The 24,945-nt window shown below is 48.0% G+C and overlaps 1 protein-coding gene across 4 annotated transcripts in view; it reads left to right on the forward strand.

Annotated features, from left to right (window-relative positions):
- Positions 1–24,945, forward strand: part of Tshz2 (teashirt zinc finger homeobox 2) — a 446,931-nt gene that overhangs the window by 37,255 nt on the left and 384,731 nt on the right. Inside the window, exon 2 of one of the 4 annotated variants that reach the window (XM_039106732.2) lies at positions 24,492–24,600. In XM_039106732.2, coding sequence (XP_038962660.1) covers positions 24,492–24,600 — 109 coding nt within the window. 4 annotated transcript variants of the gene reach the window in all.

A 24,945-nucleotide genomic window follows, 5' to 3' on the forward strand; every position in this document is an offset into this window, starting at 1 on the left:
GGTCCTGTGGTAGGCGAGAACAGGGGATGGATCATACGGTACAGGAAAAGATGGTGAAGGGGCTCATGGGAAATCAGCCTGGGCACCAAAGACACATGAAAGTGTTTATTGTTTTATTATCAAATAATACTTGCCAGATGGTGTCTGAAATAAGAAGAGCTCGCAGAAAGGGAATAGAGTGTGTGGGTTAACATCCAAAGACTGAGAGAGAGGAAATAATATGCGTTGAACATTTCTTGGTGACATTTGCATAAACCAGTTGCTACCCTAGAAAAATCTATGGGGAGATAGGGGGCAGAACGATCCGAAAAGTTAAATAGATGTGTGTGTGTGTGTGTGTGTGTGTGTGTGTGTGTGTGTGTGTTCACACCCTCCGGCAGCACGCCCAGGTGAGAGGAGGATTTTTAAGCTGATGAGAACCTGACAAGAGTGACTGATAAAAGGAAAATCCAAATTAGACTTGAAGAAGAAAAGGAAATTAATTTTACGATAATAGAACGTCTCAGCCCAGCAAATCCATTGGCTGCGTCTCCACTGTGCATCTAGTCACAAGACCAATTTCTATCTTTGGAAATGATGGGTCCCGGTGCCTACCTTTCCAGGCTTCATTTGTAAGGAAGAAGGTAGTCTATACCTTAAGCCAGGGAATCAACTCCGCTGAGCTAGGAGGAAGTCAGTGCTAACAGTCAAGGCTGAAGAGATTAGCTCCTACTGGATAGATGTGATCTGGGGTTGGGAAGGAAAGTGCAGTTGGAGGTTTGAATCACTAATTCTCTTAGAGGTGTGAACAGCAGGTCTCTGTTCAAGAGTTCTTTAACCTCCAGGAGTCCAGTTAACCGGGTAATTGTGGATTGGGTGTCACTTGAACGAGTGTCTGTGGCTAACCCACGGCTTATCCTTCAGGAGTGGTTTGAGCAGAGCAGTTAGGGAAATGTTCCATTGCTCATTTCTCCCGCACAATCGAAAATTCCCCTGGTTAGTGAAGGGGTGGGTAGAGCCCTGATGGTTTCCCAGTCTAGGCCAGCACTGGTCCCCTGACAGGGAAGGGAGAAGTTTGGCGGCCAGCACTCTTAACAGAGAGGAGAAGTTAAGAAAGGATTCTAATGAGTCAGTTTTTTTTTTTAAATGGAATTGGCATTGATATTTCAAGCATTCTCAGGGTGTATGTGGAAAACAGCACCTTGGCAGGATCCCGAATCTGAGGGCTGACAGAACGATAAGGAATTTGGAGAGATTCAGGAGAAAACTGGTCAAGTAAGGACCAAGCCCAGGTCATTATTTTCGGTTTTAGAGACAAGGAGAGGAACAGTTGCGTACACCCTCAATGACACACTCCTGAGTCAAAGTTCCACAGAGAATGGAGAAAGACTTCCCAGGCGGCGAGCTCTGCACACACTCGGATTTTTGTGCTGTTCTGGGGAAGGCAGGCTTCTAGGGGATTCACAGCAAGTGTCAGGTCACCGGGTCAAGTGCCCGAAATACCTGGTATCCACGTGGGAAAGGACAGGGAATCCTTCCACACAAAACTCCTCAAATGCCAAGTTGAAAATTCTAAGGACTTTGAGTCTTCCTTTCTTCCACACCCCTTCCTCGCCTCTCCCCTCCTACCCCATGTCCTCCCCTCCTTCCCTCCCTCCCTCCCTCTCTTTCTTTTCTCCCCACGGGTCCTTTGATTGGGTCTTACAGATTCCAGGCTGACTACATGGATAAGGGTAACCTTGAACTCTTGATCTTCCAACATCTACCTCTCAAGTGCCAGGATTGCACGGTGCAGCACCATGCCTGGCCCTCTGATATTCTCCAATAAAGGTTGGCGGCCACCTTATGCCTTGGGGGTGATGTCGACTCTTCCCTGGTTGTTGATTCCTAACCTTTTGGAATATATGGAAGGTGTCCAGGTGTGGAGCTCAACTTTCTCCCACCTGCCCCCTTATTCTGTCCTCAAGACAAACCTTCCATACCCATTCTCAGAGGGTAGATGCTGTGTCTGTCAGAAGCTGAGGATCCACCTTCCTAAGCAAGCAACCCCAGGGGAAGTATGAACACAATGGCCTTGGCAAACCTCTCTCTGACCCACCCCCAGCAAGACAAAGAAGAGGGTGATCTCTGAACATCCCCCATCTGGACCAGATCATCTAATCCCCATGCCTCCTCAATCTTCCAGATCTAAACACGCCTATAACAGAAGCATAGAAAAGTTATGAAGGAAGCACCCATGCCTGCCCATAGGGAATGGGACCAGCGTCCCTCCTGCCCAGCACCTAGCTCCCCTCAGTGGCAAGTTCTTCCAGTCATATTCTGTGTCTCTGACCTCCGACCTTTTCCTCAGCCAACTGGGTGAGGTGTAAAACAAAATGGCTCAGTTTTTACAAAGCAAGGCATGTCACATGGGGGAAGTGACAGTTTCCTATTGCGGTGACTATTTAAACAGAACACACGCAAAGCCTTTCAACCACCAACATGGCTCTGTATGGGGTGAGGCAACTTCACTGCAGCGTAATTGAAGACCTAGAAGATATTTTAGAAGTGTCAAATGTGAAAAGTTGAAGATTTCCCTCAAATTGCCACTAATGACATCCTTCCAACCTTATTAGTCTCATTTCCCAACCAACTAAAACTCTGGCTAGGATTTTTTCTCCCCATCATGTAGCCTGTGACATGTACAAACACACACAGACACACAGACACACACACACACATATACACACACACACACGCACAGTCCCGTGCATACACTCACATGTGTACAGACATATACACACACTCACATGTGCACACACATATACACACATTCACATGTGCACACACATACACACACACACACACACACACACACACAAATTGTTCTCTTTGCACTGAGAAAACAAAAATGCTTCACACTACCTGTGTCCCAAGGCCTCAGAGCAGAAGCTGAACTCCTTGAATCTCTCCAGCACAGTACCTGTCACCGTCCTCGAAAGGACTGCACTCTGTTCTCTTTGCCTTACTAGGCAGGTGACTGACTAGCAGGCACAGTCCTCAGAGCATCCAACAAGAACACAGAGCTCAGTGGAACTGAGGAATGTGGTCCCTAAGAAGCAGATGCTACAACTTGGACAGTACAGGTGGTGGCCTCCGAAGCTGGTGACTGGTGACTCCCAGGCCTGACATGTGGTGGTCCATGGCTTCTCAGAAAATGACTCTACTGTGTGACATTTTGACATGAACATTCTGTAGTGAGTCGGAGGTAGTCAAGGCATCAGTCAGTTAGTGTGGTATTCACTCACCTTTGGGGCAGTTTTCATTACCAAGGTGGCTATCCTTGTCCCTTGTTTCCTTTTGCCCTTCCCTCTTCCTCTCCCTCTTCCCCTCCCCCTCTCCCTCCCTGTCCTCCTCCCCCTTCCTCCTTCCTTCCCCTTCTCCCTTCCCCTCCTCCTCACTCCTCCCCCTCTCCCTTTCCTACATAGATATATGTAAACCTCTTCTCTCTCCAGTTACCACCCACCTGGTCACTCTCACTCAGCTCCATTTCTCCAGCCTTTCCCCCTGACCCCTAGATGCCTTCAAATTCCTCGCTGCTCTGAGTGTGATCTGTGCTATCCCTAATCCCTAATGCACCATGGTCTTCCTTGAACAAGCTCTGCATGGGGTGTGGTCACTCTTTAAAGCCTGGGGTGTGTGGTTGTAGTATGGCCCTCCAGACACCCAAGCAGCTGGGCTAGGTAAAGCATTCTTTTTTAATGGAGGATTCACATCCTTTGCTTTTGGAGTGATATAAGACTTTCACGTTGCCTTAATTAGGACTCTTTTATAGTCTGAGACATACTATACTGTTCTCTCTCTCTCTCTCTCTCTCTCTCTCTCTCTCTCTCTCTCTCTCTCTCTCTCTGCACATGAAGACTGAGGTTCATTTCCAGGTCCTGGGTGCACACACTGTCTGCTTTGCAGCTCCCTGCTCCCTTCTGTGGCTTCTTTCTCCGGATGCCAGCTGAATATGCCCTTCTCTACAGCAGCACCTTGAACCCTAGGATTTCAAAGAACAGCAAAATCAGCCACCATCCCTTGATACTCTCAGGATTTCTTTTTCTTTTAATTGGACACATTTCACTTAGTGAAAACCTTCAGTGTTTTCTTTTTCTTCTGATTTCATTTGCCTTGATTAGAAGAAAAAAAATTGTCTAAGAACAATGTTCCCATGTAACCCCTGTGGCAAAAATGCACAGGTCAACTCTGCCATCTGATCGTTGAGGAGTCAAACTGGTGCCATTCATACATTGAGGACACTACTGATAGAAAAGGTTTGTGTCCCAAAGTGAAACAAGAGATGGGCGGTTTCCTCACAGTTCATCCTACTTCCTAGTAGTCGGGTGTCTCCTGACAGCCATAGCTTATAATTTTAACGTTGGTGTCATAGGAGTAAATAGGTGCCCAGCTGTGGCAAAGATCAGGGATGACGAAGGGTACTGAAGTACTTAAGGTGAGACCATACCGGAAGTCCAGCATTTTCCTGTTTAAACAGGAAGTGGTCTTTGTTTTGTTCCAATCTCCCAACACTCAGCCACTGGAGCACAGACATTCGTCTAGACAGATGTGTGAGAGGCTATCAGCATTGTCCTTGGGATTATGTCGGCCAAGGGCCACATCAGTTTTCTTTACCATGAAGAGCCCGAATGAGATGAGAATTTAATGTGATAATCAGGAACAAACGCTTCTTAGCACAGAGTAAAAATAATTAAGCCCATTTCGCTGTCGATGATAGCTTCTCGTGACCTAGGGGATGGAACGAACACTCGGGCTCATATATTCACTTATAGGATGGTATTTATCACCCAGCTACTGTGTGCTAGGCTGGGAAGAGGAGAATGAAAACAAAAGATGGACTCTCTTGGTGAGTCCCTGCTTGCCGAAGTGTCTGTTTCACCATGCCTGTAATCCCCGGCTACTTAGGAGACTGAGACAAGGGATTCCCACTGTAAGTCCTTACTGGGCTACGGAGTTAGTTCAAGGTCAGCCTGGGTTACGTAGCAAGAGTCTAGCCTCAAAACAAACAAATCAAGCAAATAAATTTAACCTCCCAATGGTGTCCTATGATGCGCTTAAAGCTCAATCCTACCCTGGATTCCCACCTGGACACTTCCCTACAGCTCGTCCCTCTCCTCTACTTACACCACACGGAGCCTACGGTGTCCTCCCCTCTGAAATCAGCCAGCCTGTTCTTTTCTCTTCTTCCCAGGTTTTTCCTTAATGTCATGTCTTCTAGGAAGTCCGCTCTAGCCACTTTCCACTACACCCTCCCTAGCCTCTCCCTCTCCTCTTTCTCCCTTTTCAAACTGACCCTCCCTCCAACTGCCCGTCACTCTGCAGAATTGTCATACAGCCTGTACCTGTGCCGTGTACCGAAACAATAACTCTCTATCGGTGTGATTTTTGACTACCTGGGGACATTTAACACACCTTGAAAAGGGGGGGTTCCTGGGGTGCCGTAGGTAGATCCAAGAGGCGCTGTTAGGCCTCTGACAGCACAGCCCTCGGTAATGAAGTATCCACTTGCAATGTCTATATCGCTGTGACTTTGAGCTCCAGTCTGGAGAGTGTGGGCTGGGTGGAGGATGCCTGCCCATGCTCTCAGACAATGTCTGCGCTGCTGTGGAGATGGGCTGTTCACTGTAGCTCTAATGAGGTATCCAGGCAGCCTCAGAACAAGGGCGCTTCAGGTTCAAAGACAAACCCTGTCAAAAAAAATAAGGGAAGGCATTACGAGACACCTGACGCTGACCGCTGGCCCTCCACACAGGTACATGTGGATTCACGAATGCACACACGCACGAGTTTATGCCTAGATGGAGGCTTCCCCAAATAGTGAAGTTAAGAAGTAGTCAACATTTACAGTTAGGTAGATACAATTTTTAAAAAGTAGAACATAGATTTAAAGGCGAAGCCAAGAGTGGCCAGGATTCGATGGCAAACTGGCAGTGCTAAGCGTTCGCAGGTGACAAGCCACTCCGGGGTCATATTACCTCACGTGGTCTGGAGCTGGTTGGGCTCGAGTGTCAGCTACCTGGGGAAGCACACCTGGGTTTCTTTCTAACTCACCTCCTGTGCTGTGGTTACGCGCCCTCTCTGTGTGCCTCAGAAGCTCCGTGTGTGCCTCAGGACAAATGCCACAGCACTGCAATGTCATTCACCTGTCTGCCCATGGAACTCTCTTCCCACAAGGCGTTTATTCATCTTGGCTATTTTACACATTTGATTCTATTACTGGCACCACCAATCCTGGACCAATGTAGATACTTTAAAAACAAAACTGGGACCTCTGCAGTCTACAGAGACATGTGACAAACAGGATCCCTTTCCAAGTGCCGAGGCCGTCTGCCGGTTGGGAGACCCTGGCCTCCAAAAGCCTATTTCACAATCAAAAGGAAAGAAAATGTGTCTCTCCTTTGTAGCTGTGCATGTGTTTCCCGATAATTATGCAAATTATTACCAAAAAGAAAAAAAATCACGCCACCTGATGTCATATGCCAAGCTCCCAAGCACATCCCAATTGAAGTGTCCTGATTGACAGCCTGGAGCCCTCTTCCACTTCAGTCCTAGAACTGGCTTCCTAGAACCTTGTGGGGAGGGGAGGGGCAAGAAGGAAGGAGCTAGGAGATTGGCAGCCAGCGGACTCTTCAAGGATCCTGAGAAACATGGATGGGACTCTGGCGATCGGAAGTACTTGGCATCTATTGGCTGAAGAGGCGACTTCACCGACGACCGCCAACCATCTTTAGGGCTGGCCATGCACAGAACACAGCGGGAAAGAGGAGCACCACATGGCTCTCCCTGTGCTTTAGCTAACAGGCCAAGCTGCTCTGCAAGCTTCTCTCCCCATGCCAGGGAGAAAAGCTTAATCCAGGATGCCACCTTCCTCAGGTTCTCAGATCCGCACCGAGATCCAATGGTGTTTCACCTTGTTACAGCTGTCTCCTCCGTTTATTCTTCCAGGTGTACTTCCAATTTAAAACCACGTTGGGGTTATTTTTAGGCGCGAGTCATTAGTGCTGGGATGGGGTTTTCAAACAGATTCATTCTCTCTGCTACTGGTTGGGCATTTGAATCGCTGTTTAACCTGCTGGTTTCTTCCTCTCTCTGTGTTGAATGGAAGCCTGGGGAGGAGATGGAGGGAGGAAAGGGCCAGCTCCACACCTGTTGAATTGTGGGCAATCTGTGCCCTACTTTGCCCCCACCCAGACCAGTTGACACTGCAGAAGTCACACATCGTAAGAAAGACCCCCAATGCTTGCAGGCAGGGAGCTACAGGCCTGGCTTGCTCAGGTCGTGTGGGGATGATAAAAGGGGAATGTTGGTTGACCTGTTCCCTTTAATGTTTGTATTTACTTATTTTTATTGTTTTGTGGTATGTGGAGATCAGAGGATAACTTTAGGGAAGTCAGTTCTCCTCTTCCACCATGTGGAGGTCATCAGTCCTGGCAGTAAATGTCTTACCAGCTGAGCCATCTCATGGGCCTCGTCCCCTCCCACTCTTAAGAGATGCTCTAGGTAGTTTCTCTCCAAATGTAGGCTTAGATCGCTGTTCAAAGCTTGATCTAACTACAGTGCTAGCTCTGACCTCTCTGAGAACGGCCAGTAGGAGCTCCTCCTGTGTGTGTACACTTCTCTGTGTGTGCACTTGTCTCTCCGTGTGTGCATGTGTGTGCATGCGACTTTGTGTGTGTGCATTTCTGTATGTGTGAATTTCTCTCTGTGTGTAAGTGTGTGCTCTCGAACTCGCATACACCTGTGCTTGTGAAGGGCAGAGGCCCACATCTAGTGCCTTTCCTCAAAAGATAGCTGAGCTGGTTTTGTTTGCATTGTTTGTTTTGTTTTGGGACTCAAGATCATTGATTAGGGCAACCTGACTGGCCACCAAGTCCCTGGGGATGTGCCTGTCTCTGCCTCCCCACTGGGGTAGTGACAAAATGTGCACCTTCAAGCCCAACTTTTTACTTGGGTGCCAGGGATAGAATGCAGGGCCTCAGGCTGGCGGGAGCACTTTGCTGACAGAACCATCTCCCCAGGCCCCGTTTGCAGTTACTATCCCCAGGGCAGTCACTGGGTCCTAGCAAGCACCTGTAAGATGCTGTCATCAGAGAAAGACCAAGAGCTCAAAGTTGTCTGTGAGGAAGGAGACATAAGTGGATCAGAAAGGCCTTGCTATTAAACGTCCAGAGGCAGGACCTGTGGTACAGACAGCAAACAAACAGATACAAAACAGATACGAAACTCAGGCTCTCAGATGTGGTTCCCACAATGAGAGAAATCCTCCCCTTCGTGGTTAAACCCATAGGCTGTGGAAACAGAGACTCGGGCTGTACCCTGGCACTCGCCCAACTAGCTAGTCTCGCTATCACCAACAAGAAGCTTAGCCCATTAGGCATCCCTTCCTAAGCTGTAAAAGGGCCCAGTCCAGCTTTGCCTGGGTTCTCCTTACACTCCCCTTGCCAAGGCTCATGCCAACGCTAAAATCAACCTTGGCTGATCAATATCTCTCTCAGTCTTACTTCCTGCTCCGTCCCCTCCCCCTCCCATGCTGGAAGGAGAAGGGATCACTGAGAGGCTGGCCTTCTCTAGGGGGGAAGATGGTAATGTCTAAACATCAGGTGCCCTTGGGACCCTATTAGAAAACCAAATTCTCTGACCCAACCCTTGTCCAAGACCCTGGAAGAGAACCTAGCATTTAGGTTTTAGCCCAGCCATAGACAGTTCCTTTGGGCAACAGTTTGGAAACCCTGGTTTGAATGAGGCCGGACATTCTCACGCAGGAGGGTCTGTCTGGTATCGGCTATCTTTCTCCCGTTTATTCAACACTGCCAGGTCTGCCTAGCTGGAACCTAATTTCTCCCTCTCGTAATGAGGAGAAATAGCCTTCCTTTTGATAATTCCTCCTGTGATAAGCACGCATCTCATATTCTGTTTTCCCAGATAAGGTGTGAAGCGGGGTTGGCTTTTACAACATCAGCAGGAAGTTGTCAGTTGCCGGGGTAACACGCTGGTGGGAGGAGAGCTGTCCTACTTTTCCTAGGGAAGGTTAAGCTGATTCCTTGTGTCCTCACAGCTACAATGGGGCAGGGTGGCAGAGAGGACCTTGCATTCGAGTGCTTGGTTAACAGTGATGTGTCTAGCCGTTTCTCTCACATCTGAGTTTCTTTTGATGCCTTTCAGGTGAGTAGCAGTTACAGGTTTCACTCTGAGGCTCTGTCGAGACTCTCTGGGACCTCAATACAGTTCTATAAATCGCTTTTATTTATTTTTTCTTCCTAAAAGAGTTTGAGAATGGTATTCAATAAAAGACGGAAATAAGACAAACACATGAAAGGAAGACGTTAGAGGAAAGAAAATCAAGATGCCCATAAAGAGATCCTTCCATTGTCCAAGAGTGTCAGCGACAAGACACAGCCACCGCTGGCAGGGGGACAGAATGAAACTCAGAGGTTCCTGGTGGCATATGGGAAAAAGAGAAACAGTGTGGGCTGAGGGGCCCCTCATCCTCTACAGAGAGAGCAGACATCATCAGGAAAAAACAAACTGTTTCCTAGAACTACGTACGTTCTGAGGGAAATTGATGGTGGAGGGCCTTACACGAGGTACACAAGTATGTATATTTAACACAGCGCCAGCCCAAGCCATGGAATTTATCTGTCTTTTAGGGAAATAAATTTCGGAACTCAGCAGGTTGACAGTGTCTCTTCAAATTTACAGCATCAGTGCGCCGTGAAGTAGCTCCTTCCCACATCTCACTTTACTGGACCGTCTATCAGCGTTTGATCAAATTGGGCCAAAGTTTCAAAGTACCCTTAAATTATACCCGGAGAAAGTGCTGGTACATGCAGAATGCCCGTGCAGCCCTCGAAATTGCGTCCTTGTGAGTTGGAAGCATCTTTGAAAAATACATCGTGACCATTTCCCCCAATCTGGAAGCTTCTTTAGAATAGTTAAAATTCAAATGTATCTGCCAAACCAACGTTGCCCATAAAAATGCCCACCCCCCGAATTTCCCAAGGTGGCTCATGTCATGGAGAGGCACCCAAGTTAGCAAGGCAGTCCTGTGCAGAAGGCGCTAAAACGGGAGGTGCTGCCTGGGCCCCGAGGGTCAGCGGGATGATTGAACGCCTCCTTCACAGTCTGCACCTTCACCATGTGTGTGGAATAATTAGACAAATGGCCCGGGGGAGACAGTCTCATTCAAACCACCGCACGCCCTGTGTCCTGTAGCCTCTCAGATCCCAGGTAGGAAGCTTTGCTGTTGTTCTGAATCTTGCTAACAAGTTTTGCTGGACTTCGCATTACAGTGCAAGGTCACAGGGAGGCCTAGTAGGAGACGCTCAAGGTTAGCACTGTCCTATAAGGAGAGACATGGCTTATATGACAGTGACAGAGGTTAAAGTTAGAAACACATTAAGGTAGAAAAACGGAAGTGGTTATTGTGCAGTGAATGGAAAGGTACCCTCAATCCCCTCACCCCCACCCCTCCCCTGTCCCTGGCTCCAGAACACTTGGTCCCCAGTTGGGGTGTCTATGGAGCCTTGCTAGAGGAAGCACAACATTGGGTGAGCTATGAGGGTGTATAGCGTCACCCCTTTTCCTACTGTCTGTCTGCTTGCTGCGTGTGGTTGAAACAGGACTTCTCAGCTTCCCATTCCTGCCACCACAGGTCCCCAGTGTCATAAACTCAACCCCTGCAATCACAGGCCCAAGTACACTTAGACACAGGACTGCCTCTGCGAATGTGGTCCGTATGAAATGATCCCTCGGGCTCACGTGTGGAAGCAGTCGGTCTCCAACGGGCAGCACTCTCTTGAGGTTTCCCGTGGGTGCTGCTCTGTATGTAGCTGGTGGAGAGATAGCTGATAAGGCCTGGCCTTTGTGGGTTGCCGCTCTCTCCTGCTTCCTGCCCAATCTCTCTGCCTCCTCAGCCTCCAAGATACGACCCTATGCCTCTGCCACCGCGAATGTCACCACCCCTTCCAGCTCGATGACTTGGAATCACAGGCCCAAATGATCCTCTTTCCTTGAGCTGTTTCGATCAAGTACTTTGGTTGCAGCCAGAAGAAAATAGTATCAATTCAAAGTATCATCAACTTATTAAAAATAATTGATAAACATATTTGTAGAAACCTCCAAGTGTAGCAGCCTTTCTTCCTTCTGTACCGGAAGTATTGATGGAGTACATTCTGTGATTTATACTTTCGGTCCTTACGCGGTAGCACCCTGAATTGGGAAAAACCAAGGGTTTGGCTGTTGTGAGAGGTGAGAGACCTTTATTTTTGAAACCTTTGTAGCCCGTGTTCGAGTTTCACCTTTGTAGTTGGGTCCAGTCTCGGATTCTGTTCTCTCGTTGTCAAGCTGTCTTGTCTCACGTGTTACTTTGCTCCTTGTCGCTAAAACAGCAGCAGAAAGCCACCACAGTGACTACTGCGTCCTCATCGAACAAACAAATACTCGAGATATCTGGGAGCACGCCGCTCTCTGTGGTGGGAGGTATCTTGGAGCAGTTGCTATTCGGAAACGGTCAGATTGTTCACTCAAGTCTAGTGCATTGGCGATCAACCGGCAAGGGCTCAGCGTGGGGACTCGGGCTCCCTCGTTCTCCCTCGTTCTCCCTCGTTCTCCTGGGAACTCTGTCCGTCTGTGTTAAACATCCCTCAATGTTCCATTCTCCTCACCGCTTCCCTTGGATCTGTTGCTCAGCTCTGAAAACCAGCTGCAAGCTACAAAGCGCCATAAAGGAGAGGCCATTTGTTTGTTGGTGGTTTTCTTTTTCTTTTTCTTTTCTTTTCTTCTCTTTTCCTTAGTGAAGTAATGTGGGTGAAATGGAAAGAGAACGGCTGTTTCACTTTCTGTGAAGAAAGAAAGAAGGAAAGAAAGAGAAGGGGAGGGAAAGAGGGAGAAAGAGAGCTGGAGGGAGGGAAAGAGGAAGGAAGAGGGAGAGAGAGAACACTTATAACCTCAGTGTATGGTTTGGTATTTTACCAAAATAAACATTGCATAATTAATTCTCCTAGAGCTATATAAAAATACAGAGGGAAATCATTCCATGTCAGGACACCACACATCGTTTGTTTGTTTGTTTGTTTGTTTGTTTGTTAGAGGAAGCCAAATCGCAGGCTAGCCTCCTCATCTGGTTTTTTTCCCCACGTGTTTCATGACACGTCTCCTTCATCCCCGGGAACTTTAGATTATGCCGTGTGGGCAAGGGAAAGAGAGAGTGGTAGTTCGTGTTCATCACCCCAAAAGTTTACGGTTTGGTAAGAGAAGACCATGGAACTAGCACGTGACCCTAGAATGTGTGCAGGAGACATTAGCAGGTTTAGGAGTCGGGGAGCGGCTGGGCGTGTTCGCTAAGACACACAAAAGCATGATTTTTTTTTTCATTTTTTTTAACGATAATGTTTTTTTTAAAGGATAGTTTAAAAAGGAAGATTTGGGTAACATAGCTATTAGGTGGTTTGCGTGCTACGTATTAGTCTGTCACATACGTGTGAATTAACATGCATGAAGTGTCACCCTGTTTACCAGTGCTATAAAAAGCACACGGCAGATGACTGAATCTGACGCAACAGGTTTTAAGGCCTTAGCCTCCAAAAAATGTAGGGGACAAAACTCATGGTCGTAAATGGTGTGAGCTTGTTCCCTCCCACCTGTGCCCACCCCCCACGCCCCTCCCCCATCCCCCCTCCAGGTTGAAATCTGTTGCAAAAGTCAGCCACCACTTCCTTTAGCACTTCCCTTGAACGCACATGGACATGCATGCACAAAAGAAGGAAAGTTCTGGTTCCCTTAGGTGGCAGGATGTGTACTACCTGGAGGTCCCAGAGGCAGCTTCAGCCATCTTTGTAACATTGTGTCTGAACGGTGGCTTTAAATGCTCATTTCGTTTAGCAAGTCACATAGCTGACAGATGTTTCATACATGCCTTTTCGTAAGCATTGGATTGGGAAAAATCACACCAAGGGAAGAGATGAGGTATCCTGCAGATGTCTCCGGAGGGACCTGTAAGGAGAGACAAAGGCTGCTCCACCCACCTCGGTCCTCCGCCCGTCACCTCCGCACGGTCTGACCCTGAATGGTGTGACCGATGACTGTAAGACCCCAGCTCTTGAAGACAGGGTTCCTCCCAACATCCTCCCAAGGACTGAGAACAGTTCTCCCAGCCAGCTCTGCTCACAGTACCACCCAAAACCTCTTAGAGAAACTGCCCTCCCCCCACCTCCCCTGCCGGCCTCTGTAGGTACAAGAACTTCAGGCATCACCTTGGCCAGAAAATAATTAAATGCAAGTAAGTAACCAAAGAGGGAAAAACAAGCTCAACCTTCACCTCCAATCTGGAAGTGATAATTGCTGGTCAGAGAAATGCATCCCCAAGCCATCAAACATAGCTAAGGTGCTTGGCAGTAAACAAACTTGGGGTGTGTGCCTGTGTCACTATTAAACATAACAAGGAGATGGGTGGTTTAAAGACGGGAAAATGGCTTCTAAGAGCTGAGACGGTTCACTGACACTTCCTGGAACACCCATAAGGCACTTACTATGTGCTGTTCCCGGCATGGTCACAACCACTGGGGCAAGTGCCACTGCTTGCAATCGTCCCCTCATATGAGAAAGACTCAGGGAGTAATTAGCTTCCTAGAAGTAACCTTACCAGTAAGCAGAAAAGCTAAAATGGGAAAATCCTTGAAGCCTCTGGTCTTAACTAGATCTCCGGATCTCCTCTGGGCATGGGGGTTTAGGGGTGTCTTTGGGGCTGCACGCCTGAGAAGGCCATGGCCGGCAGCAATCTTTGCTCTTTCCTTAGACCCTGGACGTAGCATATGGACTTTTAAAGAAAAGCCTTGCCGAGTCTTTCCATTCCTCAGGAAATGAGCAGTTTCATTTTCAAAGAGAGGATTCTAACCCAGTCAGGCAAGCCAAGTCCGGCACACCCGTGACTGGCAAAGATCACCAGGAGGTTTTGCATTGTTGGATGCTGTCCCTCCTTCCTGTGTCCCCTGATCAATGCTCCTTCCAGCCGCCCATCGCAATCAGCATCGCCATTCACAATCAGGATCTGTTCAGTTGGTTGTGGTGCTGGTGCTGGCGGGAGCTTATCAGAAAGGATACACAGTTACCAAGTTTCTCACACAGGTGCAGGGCCAGCCCGGAAAACAATGGAAAACAATACCTCATTCTTCTGTGTGGTAAAGGGAAATATATACTCTGTATGGTGTAAAAAGGACCTTAAAAACCACCTCCACATGACATCCTTGTTGTCTTTGGATCGTGACATTTCAGTGACTGTAAATATTTCATTGGGTGACTAGAACAGCACTGACTTAGCCCAGTTCCTGGATGTATTTGTGCTCCATTGAAATTTTTGCCTTGCTTTGTTTCTGTCTTCTGGTTCTAAATAGCAGGGAGAGGAGAATCTTTGTATCCTATACCTGCTGTACACATCCCCAGTCTCCGCAGGGTGGTTCCCTGCTATCGAATGTCTATGGAGTTTGTCTGTCTTTTACTGTTTGTTGCCGAACCTCCCACAAGTGATAATTTATTGAGTATCGCATAAAGGGCTTGCTTTCTGGGATTTAATATTCGCTGGCTTTGAAGGCGCCATCGCAGCCTGTCATGTCTGGGGCTTGGAGGTCCCCTCTGATGTAAATCAAAACATTTGAGTTAACAACATGAGGCCTTGTCAGTCACTCACAAATTATAGGCACCTCCTCTGTCTTTGTCAATAACAAAAAAGAGAGAGAGAAAAAATTACCCCCAAATGGCATAAAAAATTAGGAATCAGACAAGGAGTCACGAAAAGAAGACATGTGTCATGGCCGAGAGAGAGTCTCAGATCTGAGAGGCAGTGCAGTCCCTGAACTTGAGCTGTTTGGAGAAAGGGCTTGTGGCATCACCCGTCTCCCTGCTAGGTGCCAGGGCAGCCACACTGAGGGTAGGCACAGGGAAGACGTTCAACTATCCCTATGAGAAAGGACCCTCAGCTCTGCCGTGGGAAGCATGGCCGTCATCGACGGTAGCAGGAAGGAATCGCATTGTCTGATTCCTCTTTGTCTCTTCAAAACAGTTCCAGTGGGTTCTGCACATGCCAAGAGAGTTTGCGTAGGGGACACATTAGTCCAAAGAAGGAAGACTTCAAACAGAGCACACACACGGTCTTCATTCTGGGTGGGTCTCCACTGCAGAAAGTCAAGTAGGTTATGGAAGCCACAGCTAATAATAAAAGAAAAAGAGAAAAGAAAAAGAAAAAAATATACAATCTCTTCTCTTAGAGAGAAGAATCTAGTCATGTGCCTGATACACACAGAACTTAACTCTTGCTGGTACTGTGCATTCCTTCTTTCCTGCTGTAGACTATGCTTCCTACCACAGAAGGGAAATATCCCCCACGGGCTGAAGTCCAACAGCCGTCAGACTGTGAACACGGTACCGTGCGTCTCTATTTAACATTAGAGCCGATAGCTTTTTGACAGGTTTATTGCTGATGAGTTCAATGACCACTCATGCAGGACAATTATGTTTGAGCTAATTTGATGAATCAACTCGATGTTCTCCCATGGTCCCCGCAGCCCTTTGGAGCGTGTGTGCCCAATCCACTCCCCACCCAGAGGTCAAAAGGAAGCTTTGTATGTTGGGTAATAGCATCACATCTGAGGGGCTGTCTGGTAAAAAAAATGATCTTGCCTGGTGCCAAGAATGGGAAGGACCATTTGGTAATATCATTAAAGCCATCTGCCAGGCCCCTGTCAGTTGTGACATAGGATTCCAGAGGCCGGCAAGTGTCCTGTGAGCCCTTGAATAATTTTGTGGTGAGGCAAGCACAGAGTTCATCCTGCAAGCATTTAGGGGGTGTTGGACCCTGGGGAGAGATTATGTCTCATTGCTGGATTGAGTTTGAACTGGATTTTTGAGAACAGACAAGGAGGCGTAAAGATTTCCTGAGAGTCTCTTTCCCCTCCTTCTTTGTAGCTTTTTCCAGCTCCCTGCCTTCCAGGAGACTCCCAGCATAGCAGTTGAAAGCAGAGATGTGGGAGCAGTAAAAACACCCAGGGACAAAACTCACCCTTACCTTGCCTTGTCATTGTGCCATGTGGGACCGATCAGTTATGATTCTAGAACTTTCCCCATTCTGCGCGAAACACAGATAACAATGGTCCATGCTTCACCAAGTCACGCTGGAACCAATTACAGCCATACACCCCACCGATATGCTTTTCTTGAGGGTAGCCCATGTGCGTGATGGTGGCCCTGTAAGGTTACAGAAAAACCAGACTCTACCCACAGCCCATGGTCTTGTCACCATTGTAACCCTGTGGGGAATTCCTCCTGTGTGTTTGGCTCTGTTAAGAAAAAGAAACCTACTGAACAGGTGCCAGCAAGGTTGCTCAGTGGCTCTGGCGTTTGCTGTCAAGTCTGATGGCTAAGTTAGAGCCCCAGGAGCTACACGGAGAGTAAAGGAAGGAGTTCACTCCTGAAAGAAAGTTGTCGTCTAACCTCCACATGTGCCTCCTCTCTCTCTCTCTCTCTCTCTCTCTCTCTCTCTCTCTCTCTCACGCACGCACGCACGCACGCACGCACGCACACACACACACACACAGAGAGAGAGAGAGAGAGAGAGAGAGAGAGAGAGAGAGAGAGAGAGAGAGAGAGAGAGTGTGTGTGTTTCAGTACTTGGGAAAGTATGATAGGAGGACACCGTGAGTTTCAGGTCAACCTGAACTACATAGTAAGTTCCTGGCCAGCCTGGAGTCCAGAGCGAGATTCCGCCTTGGCAATAAGGAAGGAAGTCACTGAGTGAGTGACTGGGCTGTACGATGACACTGGGGTGACAGTATACAGTTACTGTGCTGTGGCTTGACTGTTTGCTCTGTAATCTCTGTGCTTTGAAGACAAAGTTGACTGTCAGCAGACGTCCGTGTTATGCCAGCATGAGCCTCACAGGCCTGGGAAATACTGCATCCCTGGCTTGAGCCACACCACCCAGGCTCCTCAAAGTGCCAGCTTCAAGGTCTGCAGTAAGAAGTAGACCAACTAAGACATGCTTTCCAGAACCTTTCTCCATCTTGACAATTCAGGGCAGGGCAGGACGGTGGTGCATACAAGAGAATGCAAACCCAGCCTCAGATTCAAATTTCCAAACATCAAAATTTTCTGGCCTGCTGTAGACAACTGAACATGGGCGACTTCCCCTTGCCAGAATTGGCGAACACAGAATTAATTCAAACACATAGTGTAAAAAATGCTATTTTTTTTAAATAAAGGTGATTGACAGCTGGTATGTTTTCCCCCAAAATCGTTGGAAAAGAAAAAAAAACCCAAAAAGCTATGATACCATCAGATAGTAAACCCAATTTCTGATGTTGAAGATGATCCTTTTTTTAAAAAAAAATAGCTGAGAGTTACAGGTAGAGCAAGCTACAAGTAGGTGGCTTACAGAACCGTAAACCAGAGTTTCTTGAAGTTTTTACTCAGTGAGTATTGTTATGGAAGCCTCCTTGGGCATCGAGTGAAGGTGTGAGGTGAAGTAGTGTTATCACCCCCTACAGGGTGAGCAAGTCACGTGATTGTGCCTGGGCCTCCGCACTGGTCCGTTGGGTTGATGACCTGGGATTGTACAGACTTAAGAGCCAGGGTTGGGCCTAGCTCTTCCCCCACCCCATCTCATTGTCATCCGTCCATCCTCACAATAAGAAGGGCAAGGCTCACAGACCGAGATTAGCAGGAGAGCCTTGCACGGAGGGAGAGTCAGATGATAGTCTCAATACACGGTTCTTGGACGGATGGAATGACCCAATGAGTAATTAACTAGGCTGAGCTTGATTTCCTGTGATAATAAACCATTCGGTAGCAAACCACCAAGAGGGAGGCAGTAGACAGTCACGGTAGGAACTCGGGCCGTGAAGTGGCCAGGGTGTTGATCATGGCTAAGAAGCACCAGCCACTTCGCCTCGGACTAAGGATTGAATGACTCCAAGGCTGTTTCTTCGCTTGTGAGTTGAGTGTACTAGAAGGCATGCTGGAGTGTTGTAAGCAGGTAACGGGTTGGTAACATATTCTTTTCAATAACTTTTGCAAAATATAATGCCTGATAGAGGTCAAAAACATGTCACCAAACACTGCCCTGGATTGCTCAGTGCCAATGACAAAGAACACAGGTAGGCAAAGTCCTTCCCCTCATGAAGTGAGTTGTATAGGCAACAGCCACATGCAATCAATAATTTTAGATGCGGTAGATTTCCTGCTAATAAAAGAGAACGAGGTGATGTGTGAAATCTGATTGTTTTGTTGAAGTTTGTCACAGAAGATCCCTCTGAGGAAGGGACATGGAACATTGTCTCCAAATAGAAGGGAACGAAGGCCTGAGGGTCTAACACTCTTGGGCTAAGGAGGGGGGCAAGTCCAAAGGCCCTGCTGTTCAAATGTCCTTTTCGGTACTCTTGGCACATTGCCTAGACAGGGAGCAGTACATATTGGAGTCTGTAGTCCTCAGAAGTCTGTTGCTGTAGGAGCTCAGAGCTGAATGCCTGGACTGGGTTCTAAGTGTGTCGAGAAGTCGCCGACAGGTATGTCACAGCTCTGGGATCAATGGAGCCTGAGTTCCCTTTCAAGAGTGATTGCTGCAGCAGTTGGGAGGGTTACAGTGGCAGCCATGAAGAGGCAGGGAGATGAGGTGGGAGGTTCTTGGGTGGTGAGGAGTCCTACAAAGGAAATGGATGTGGACAGGGAAACCCAAGGATCTGAGACAAGACAGCACAGTCCACAGCCTGTGGGTTAGAAAGAGAGAGGGAGAGGGAGCTGCTGACTTCTGTCCCCTAAAGCTCAGCCCAACCCTGAGGCCTCAGCTGCATCTCTGTCCCTAGCTTCCCTCTGTGGTTTGCCCCTGGGCCCCCATCTCCATAGTGATGAGTTTTTCATTCCCCCACAGGACCCAGCTCCTGGGAGACAGAATATCAGCTGTGGATCTTGACGAAAGGGTCCTCAGCAGAGAGAGCTCTCAAGAATGGCTTTATTTCAGTTCAATATTTACCGGAGACCCACTCAGGGTCATATGAAATTTTTCAGAGAACGTCCTATTAAAACTCCAGAGCAAATAGAACGAAAGTCGAGCCTAAGAGATAAGACAAGGTGTAGATGAATCAGGGTGTTAACTGAGATGTGATTTTCCGCTAAGAATATAGCAGGGGCCGGGTTACACCAACATAACTCAGCCTATGCCATTGATTTGCTCTCTGATTGGGTGTGGGGCAGTAAGGCGGGGCTTCAACCTTCTTTCCCAGGGCTCACAGATGAATGGAAAACTAAGAAGTCAAGCAATGCCTACAGGCTTCGTTCGTATCATGGAAATACCTATTTATAGACCAGCAAAGTGGAGCTGCCTGGCAGGCCGGAGCAATGTAAATACTACAAAAGTAAGAACCAAGGGAGAACCATTAGCCTCAGGTAGTTCACTTCTGGGAGGCAGAGGCAGGAGGATTGCCATAAGTTTCAGGCCAGCCAGGGATACCTAGGAAGACTTATTTGCAAAGATCGAAAAATTAAAAGCACCAAGTGGATACTTCTGAATGTGGGGTTTACACACATCTATCAAGGGACCAGTGGTTAGCACAGTGCAGTGGGGTTAGTTACTACACTGCACAGTGTTTGACTTACACAGAAATATAAATGTTGGTCTTTGGGCATCTCTGAAGTGATCCTCCAAGCCACACTCTCCAGCCAGATTCTCCTCCAGCTGAGTGAAGAATTTCACTTCAGTGCCCGGAACCCTTGCAAAAGCTTGTGTCATGGGGAACACCTCACCTGTCGTGAGGGACTGCTGGAAGGGGAGACAAGTGGGTTCCTGGGGCTCCTTAGCCAGCCAGTCCCTCTGAACAAGCCAGATCCAGATACCAGTGAGAGACTCCATCTCAAAAACAAACAAACGAACAAACAACAAAACTCAGTGTGGACAGAAGCTGAGAACTGATGCCTGACACTAACTCCTGGCATCACACGCTTGTTCATACATGGGCACGCACACTCACAGGTACATGTACAGAGGCACACACAACACACACACATGTGCATACGAAAAGTGTAAAACGAAAAGTAACAGCCAGTTCACATGATGAGTGCCGTCTGTGTTTGTATCATATATGTAATATGTGCTTGTGTCATAGTCACATATATAAAGAGATCGAGGTTAACTGTATGTTCTGTGTTGTGTTTACTTGTGTGTTATATGTGTTTATTATTGAAGTGTGCATGTAATCATTAAGTACACAGAATGTTTTAACCATAATTATGTGTTATAAAATGCATGATTATACACTTACATATAGCATGTTACATATTTATGCAAGTAGACTATAACACCATTGAATACATTGCATAAAGTTTGTTATGTGTGTGTTCAGATAGACATGTTTTAAGTGCGATCACATGGTTTTGATTCGTTTTTAACTTGCCATTTTACTGGAAATATCACAAATATTCTAGTCATTACATATTTTTCGTGCTCGATCGTTTCCAGTAAGGCCCTGTCTAAACACAGATCACCATAACTTATCTGATCGTAGTACGATCCTCCTAATTTTGGAGAATTTGGTTGCATCCCCTTCATTTCCCCTGAGGAAACACCCTGCCCTTGCTAAATAAGGATGGCTTCCTCATGGCGTGGCTTTCCAGACTCAAGTTTCTCAGTGTCCCCGGAGGCAGGTCTCTCAGAGGCATGCTGTGGGAATTCAGCAAGTACAGGCAGACATGGGTTCGGGGTCCGTGGCCCAGAGTCAGGTCATTCTGCACAGAGGGATGCTCATGGAGGCAAGAGAAGACCACTCTCATTTTTCTGTCCTCCGGCATTTCCTCCTGTGGCCCAACAGATTGTCACCAGGACCTACAATGCCACAGGGACATACCTCACCTCCAAAGCCGCACAGCGTTTGGATAAGAAAAGTGTCTCCAGTCCAACTCGTTCCCTGAGCAAAATGTTTTCTAATGAAGTGTCTTGAGGGTGTCATCTATGTTCTTCTGAGACTTGGGCTTGTCAGCAGCACCTATTTCTAGGACTTGTCCCTATGGCTACAGAGCATCTGGGCTGTGACCTGCTGTGACAGAGCTTGCAGGCCAATCTGCACAGATGTGTGCCAAAGTGACCAGGCTTCCAGAGAGCCTTCTATGTAGGAGTGCGGCTCTCTTTCTATCTCTCTGTCTCCATCCCTCTCTCTACTTCTGAGGGTGTGTCTGTCTGTCTGTCTCTTTTCATGTATCTGTGTGTCTGTCTCTGTCACTCTATGTGTGCTGTCTCTGTCTCTGTCTCTCTGTGTATGTATATATGTGTGTATGTGTGTCTGTCTCTGTCTCTATTTCTATGGGTGTGTTTGTCTCTCTTTCTCTGTATCTCTGTCTGTCTGTGTGCATTTGTGTGTGTCTGTCTGTCTGTCTCTGTCTCTCTATGTCTTTCTGCATGTGTATACAGGTGTGCCTGAATTTCTGTGCCAGCATAAATAGAGGTCAGAGGTCAGAGGTCAGTGTCAAGTGTCTTCCTCAATATGTTTCTGTCTCATTTTTTGAGATAGGGTTTCTCGCTCAGCCCAGAGCTTACTGAATGGGAGACCAACTGTCCAGAAAGCCCCAGCGATTCCCCCATTCCCCTCCCAGGTACTGGAGTAACAGACATGCACCACCACACCTTGATTTCTTTTATGTGGTGCCAAGGGTTGAACTTGGGTCCTCATGCTTGACAAACACTGTAGCAGCTGAATTATCTCCCACTTCTGAATGAGATCTTTCGATTAAATGAAGTGGATGTAGTTTTTAGTTAGCAGATACACAACAAGACTTCCTCCGAGGCCTGAGTGGGTGCAGGGACAGGGTGTCTGGGTCGGGCTTGGCCATGGGTGCCCGGCCCACCCTCTCTCCACATGTCACTTCTGAGTGGTATGCATAGTGGCAGGGTTGGGGTGTCAGCCCAGGACTCAGAGAATGGCTTAGTTGGGGGATTCACAGCACCTGTCCTGACCAAGTGTGACACTAATACTACCATACTCTTTGCTAAAGGACATTTCTTTGAGCCTGGCCTCGGATTGTGATTCCAGCACAAGAATCCTAAAGTCTTGCATGAAGTTACTCGATCCTCCTAATTCATTTCTGGCTGTTTCTACCCATAATCCTTTGGGTCTAAGAAGCAAAAACCGAGCATCCAGCTGGCTTCATTCTCCGCCTGCTCTTTCTAGGACAAGGGCATTGCCATGGTCCCCTCCTGACTTCTTCCCTTTCCCACTTGCATCTGTACCAGATTCATCCCACAAGAGACCCGAACAAGTCTAAAAGTGCCAGCCTCCGCAATGCCCTCCCTTGGAGAAAACCCTAGACCTTCATCTTTAGAGCGCCCTCCCCTCATCTCACCCATTCTCTCAAGCTGTCCATGCCTTCTTTCTTCCAGCTATACCAACTGCCATTGCATAGTGTCAGAAACCAAGTTCCCTGCTGCCCCTAGGCCTTTGCACAGGCTAGCCCTTCGGTGTGAGACCACGCTCCGTCTTTCTGGTCTACACACGGAGGTTGACGGCTTGCTCGCCCATTCAGATATCTCGTGTCTAGACTGCAACCTAAGGAGTCGGTTCAAAAAAGAAAGTCACGGAGAATAAAATTAGCCATTTCCCAACCACCGTTCCCTGCTCCAGAGAACGCCCCCCTCTTCTGAAAGAAACCTGATGCCTTGTGATTGTTTTATTTAACCGTGTGGACACTACTGGACAGCGAGGTGGGACGGCACCTTCAGTCCTTCTGAGACTGTTTTGTCAACATCTGTGGCCGACAGTTGCTCAGTAAGTGTGTGTTAAACAAGAAAATCCATTGAACAAATGTTTACAAAGCTCCATCAGTGGTTTTGACACTGTTCTAGGCTCTGGTCAAGCCTGTGCCAGAAGGAATAGGTGGGAGCTTAGCAAACTGAACAGATTACATGTCTAGAAGTGATGTATGCATGTCTAGAAGTGATGCATGCATGTCTGGAAGTGACGTAGGCGGGATTGGCGACAGTGTCAGGGTAAGATGGGCTGCTCCCAGATAAAGCCTACTTAATGGCTATCAGGTGGCATTCTAGAAAGGTCTGCATGAAGGGTGACATTGTGCTGGTGATTGGAGAGACAGAGCTTTCCGAGGGGGAAGGCCTGCGCCAAGATTCTGGGGTAGAGGCTTGCAGGAGGAACAAGCTTGGGTCGTGAGAGGAAGGGAGAGCTAAACTAAAGCAGTAAGGAGGATTAAGGCTGAGTCCCTAAGCCTTGACTGGGACAGCAAAGGGACACCACAGGGATGACAGGAAAAAGTCATCGAAGACCCAGATATCATAGGCATCGAGCCAGGGGGCAGATCGAGCTCTCTGAGGCCAACTTTGCTCCCCACGCTGTGTAGCTGTTCCAGTTTTTTCCCCAGCTTATTATCATCAAAGTGAGGCTTGCCCGGTCCCCAAAGTAAGAGCTGAATGCTGGCAGCGGGGCTTGTTGGCAGCATAGCCCTGCTTGTTTGGATCAGTGTTGTCTGTCTACCTTGCAGCCACCTTTCCCCCTCCCCTGTCCCCGGTGATGGGGTGACTTCTCAACTGATGACAGAGTGGTTTGGGTTGCATCAGCAAGCTTCCTTAAGTGACAGCCCTTGCTCCCTCCTGGACTTTGACACCTGCAGCCTGGCACGGTGCCAGGTGTGAGTAAATTGGGCCCTGGGTTCCTGTGGTTGTTTCTATTCGCACCGCAGCTGCTTTCCTTAGTGACTGTGCCCTGTGAGCCTCATCCCCTGCGTTGCCACTCAGTGCTCTCCCTCAGATGCCAAGGGAGAGACATCTTGTCCCCTCAGCAGCACGCAGGGACCTCTCCTAAGTCCCCACCCGGTTTCCTTGTGTGCTCATTACCGAGTAGTGTGAGAAAGTCTTTGCATATTTTATTAGTGAGTATTTTGAAATTCAAGTGGTTGGAAACCCAACGAGTTTAAATCAAGAAGATTAATGCACTTCTGCATCTCCCCCAAAAGGCCAGACAGGCCTCAGCTATGGCCGACTTTATTTGAGAACCCAGTGATGTCATTAAAAGTCAGCCTTATTCTGCTCATAATGACTTCTTTCTGGAAACATCTATTCTTAGGAGGTAGTGAAACACAGAGATAAGACCACACCCGTGCTACGCCAGTCACCCCAGACGCGCTTTAGAACATTTCTAGTACACGTCCCGTGATTGGCTCTTCTTGGCTCCCATGGCTTCCTCCGCCCAAACCGAACACAGTCCTATTGTTCCAGGCAAGCTGCCGTTTAGTTTATCCACCTCCTCAGCCCTCGAGCCAGCCCAGGAGGTGGCCAGTAGGGTGCTCTATGCCCAGCAAAATGGAAAAGGCAACATCTCCAAAATGGCTGAAGTTAAACTTCCAGCCTCCGTGCTGGTGACCCCAAACAACGCGGGCTGGACGGCGTCTTAGCGAATCCGCAGAGAACCAACCCACGGTCCATTTCCACTCTGCAGATGGAGATGAACTCAATCGCACATGAGCATCTGATGCTGTGGCCAGGCTCTGCGTTCGCACTCATCTCTCAGGTCCCCTGCTTGAGTCTCCTTGAACTTCGAAGAGGGGGTAAGGCTGTGGAAACAGAGCCAAGACAGTCCTCGGCGCCTCCTGCCCGAGGCGCCCCACGGGCAGGGACTCCCACTTTATTTCATCGTCTCTAGCTAACGCTCCACACCAGTTTTCCAGGCAGTCTGATGGCGATAGTGAGCAAGTCCCAGAAAGAACATTCTGGCATTACCTTGTGTGGAAATGTGCCGTGCAGAACAGTCCCCAGGCGGAGGGGAAACCCATATGCCCAGAAGAGTCACTTACATAAACGTATGGAGGTGTATTTTAAAAGCATGTATATTCATACCCTCTGGACATGTATAAATATAGGTGTTTACCCCTCTGAAGAATCGTACGCATTCA

This window comes from Rattus norvegicus, chromosome 3, assembly GCF_036323735.1.
Source record: "Rattus norvegicus strain BN/NHsdMcwi chromosome 3, GRCr8, whole genome shotgun sequence".
NCBI classification, from domain to species: Eukaryota; Metazoa; Chordata; class Mammalia; order Rodentia; family Muridae; genus Rattus; species Rattus norvegicus.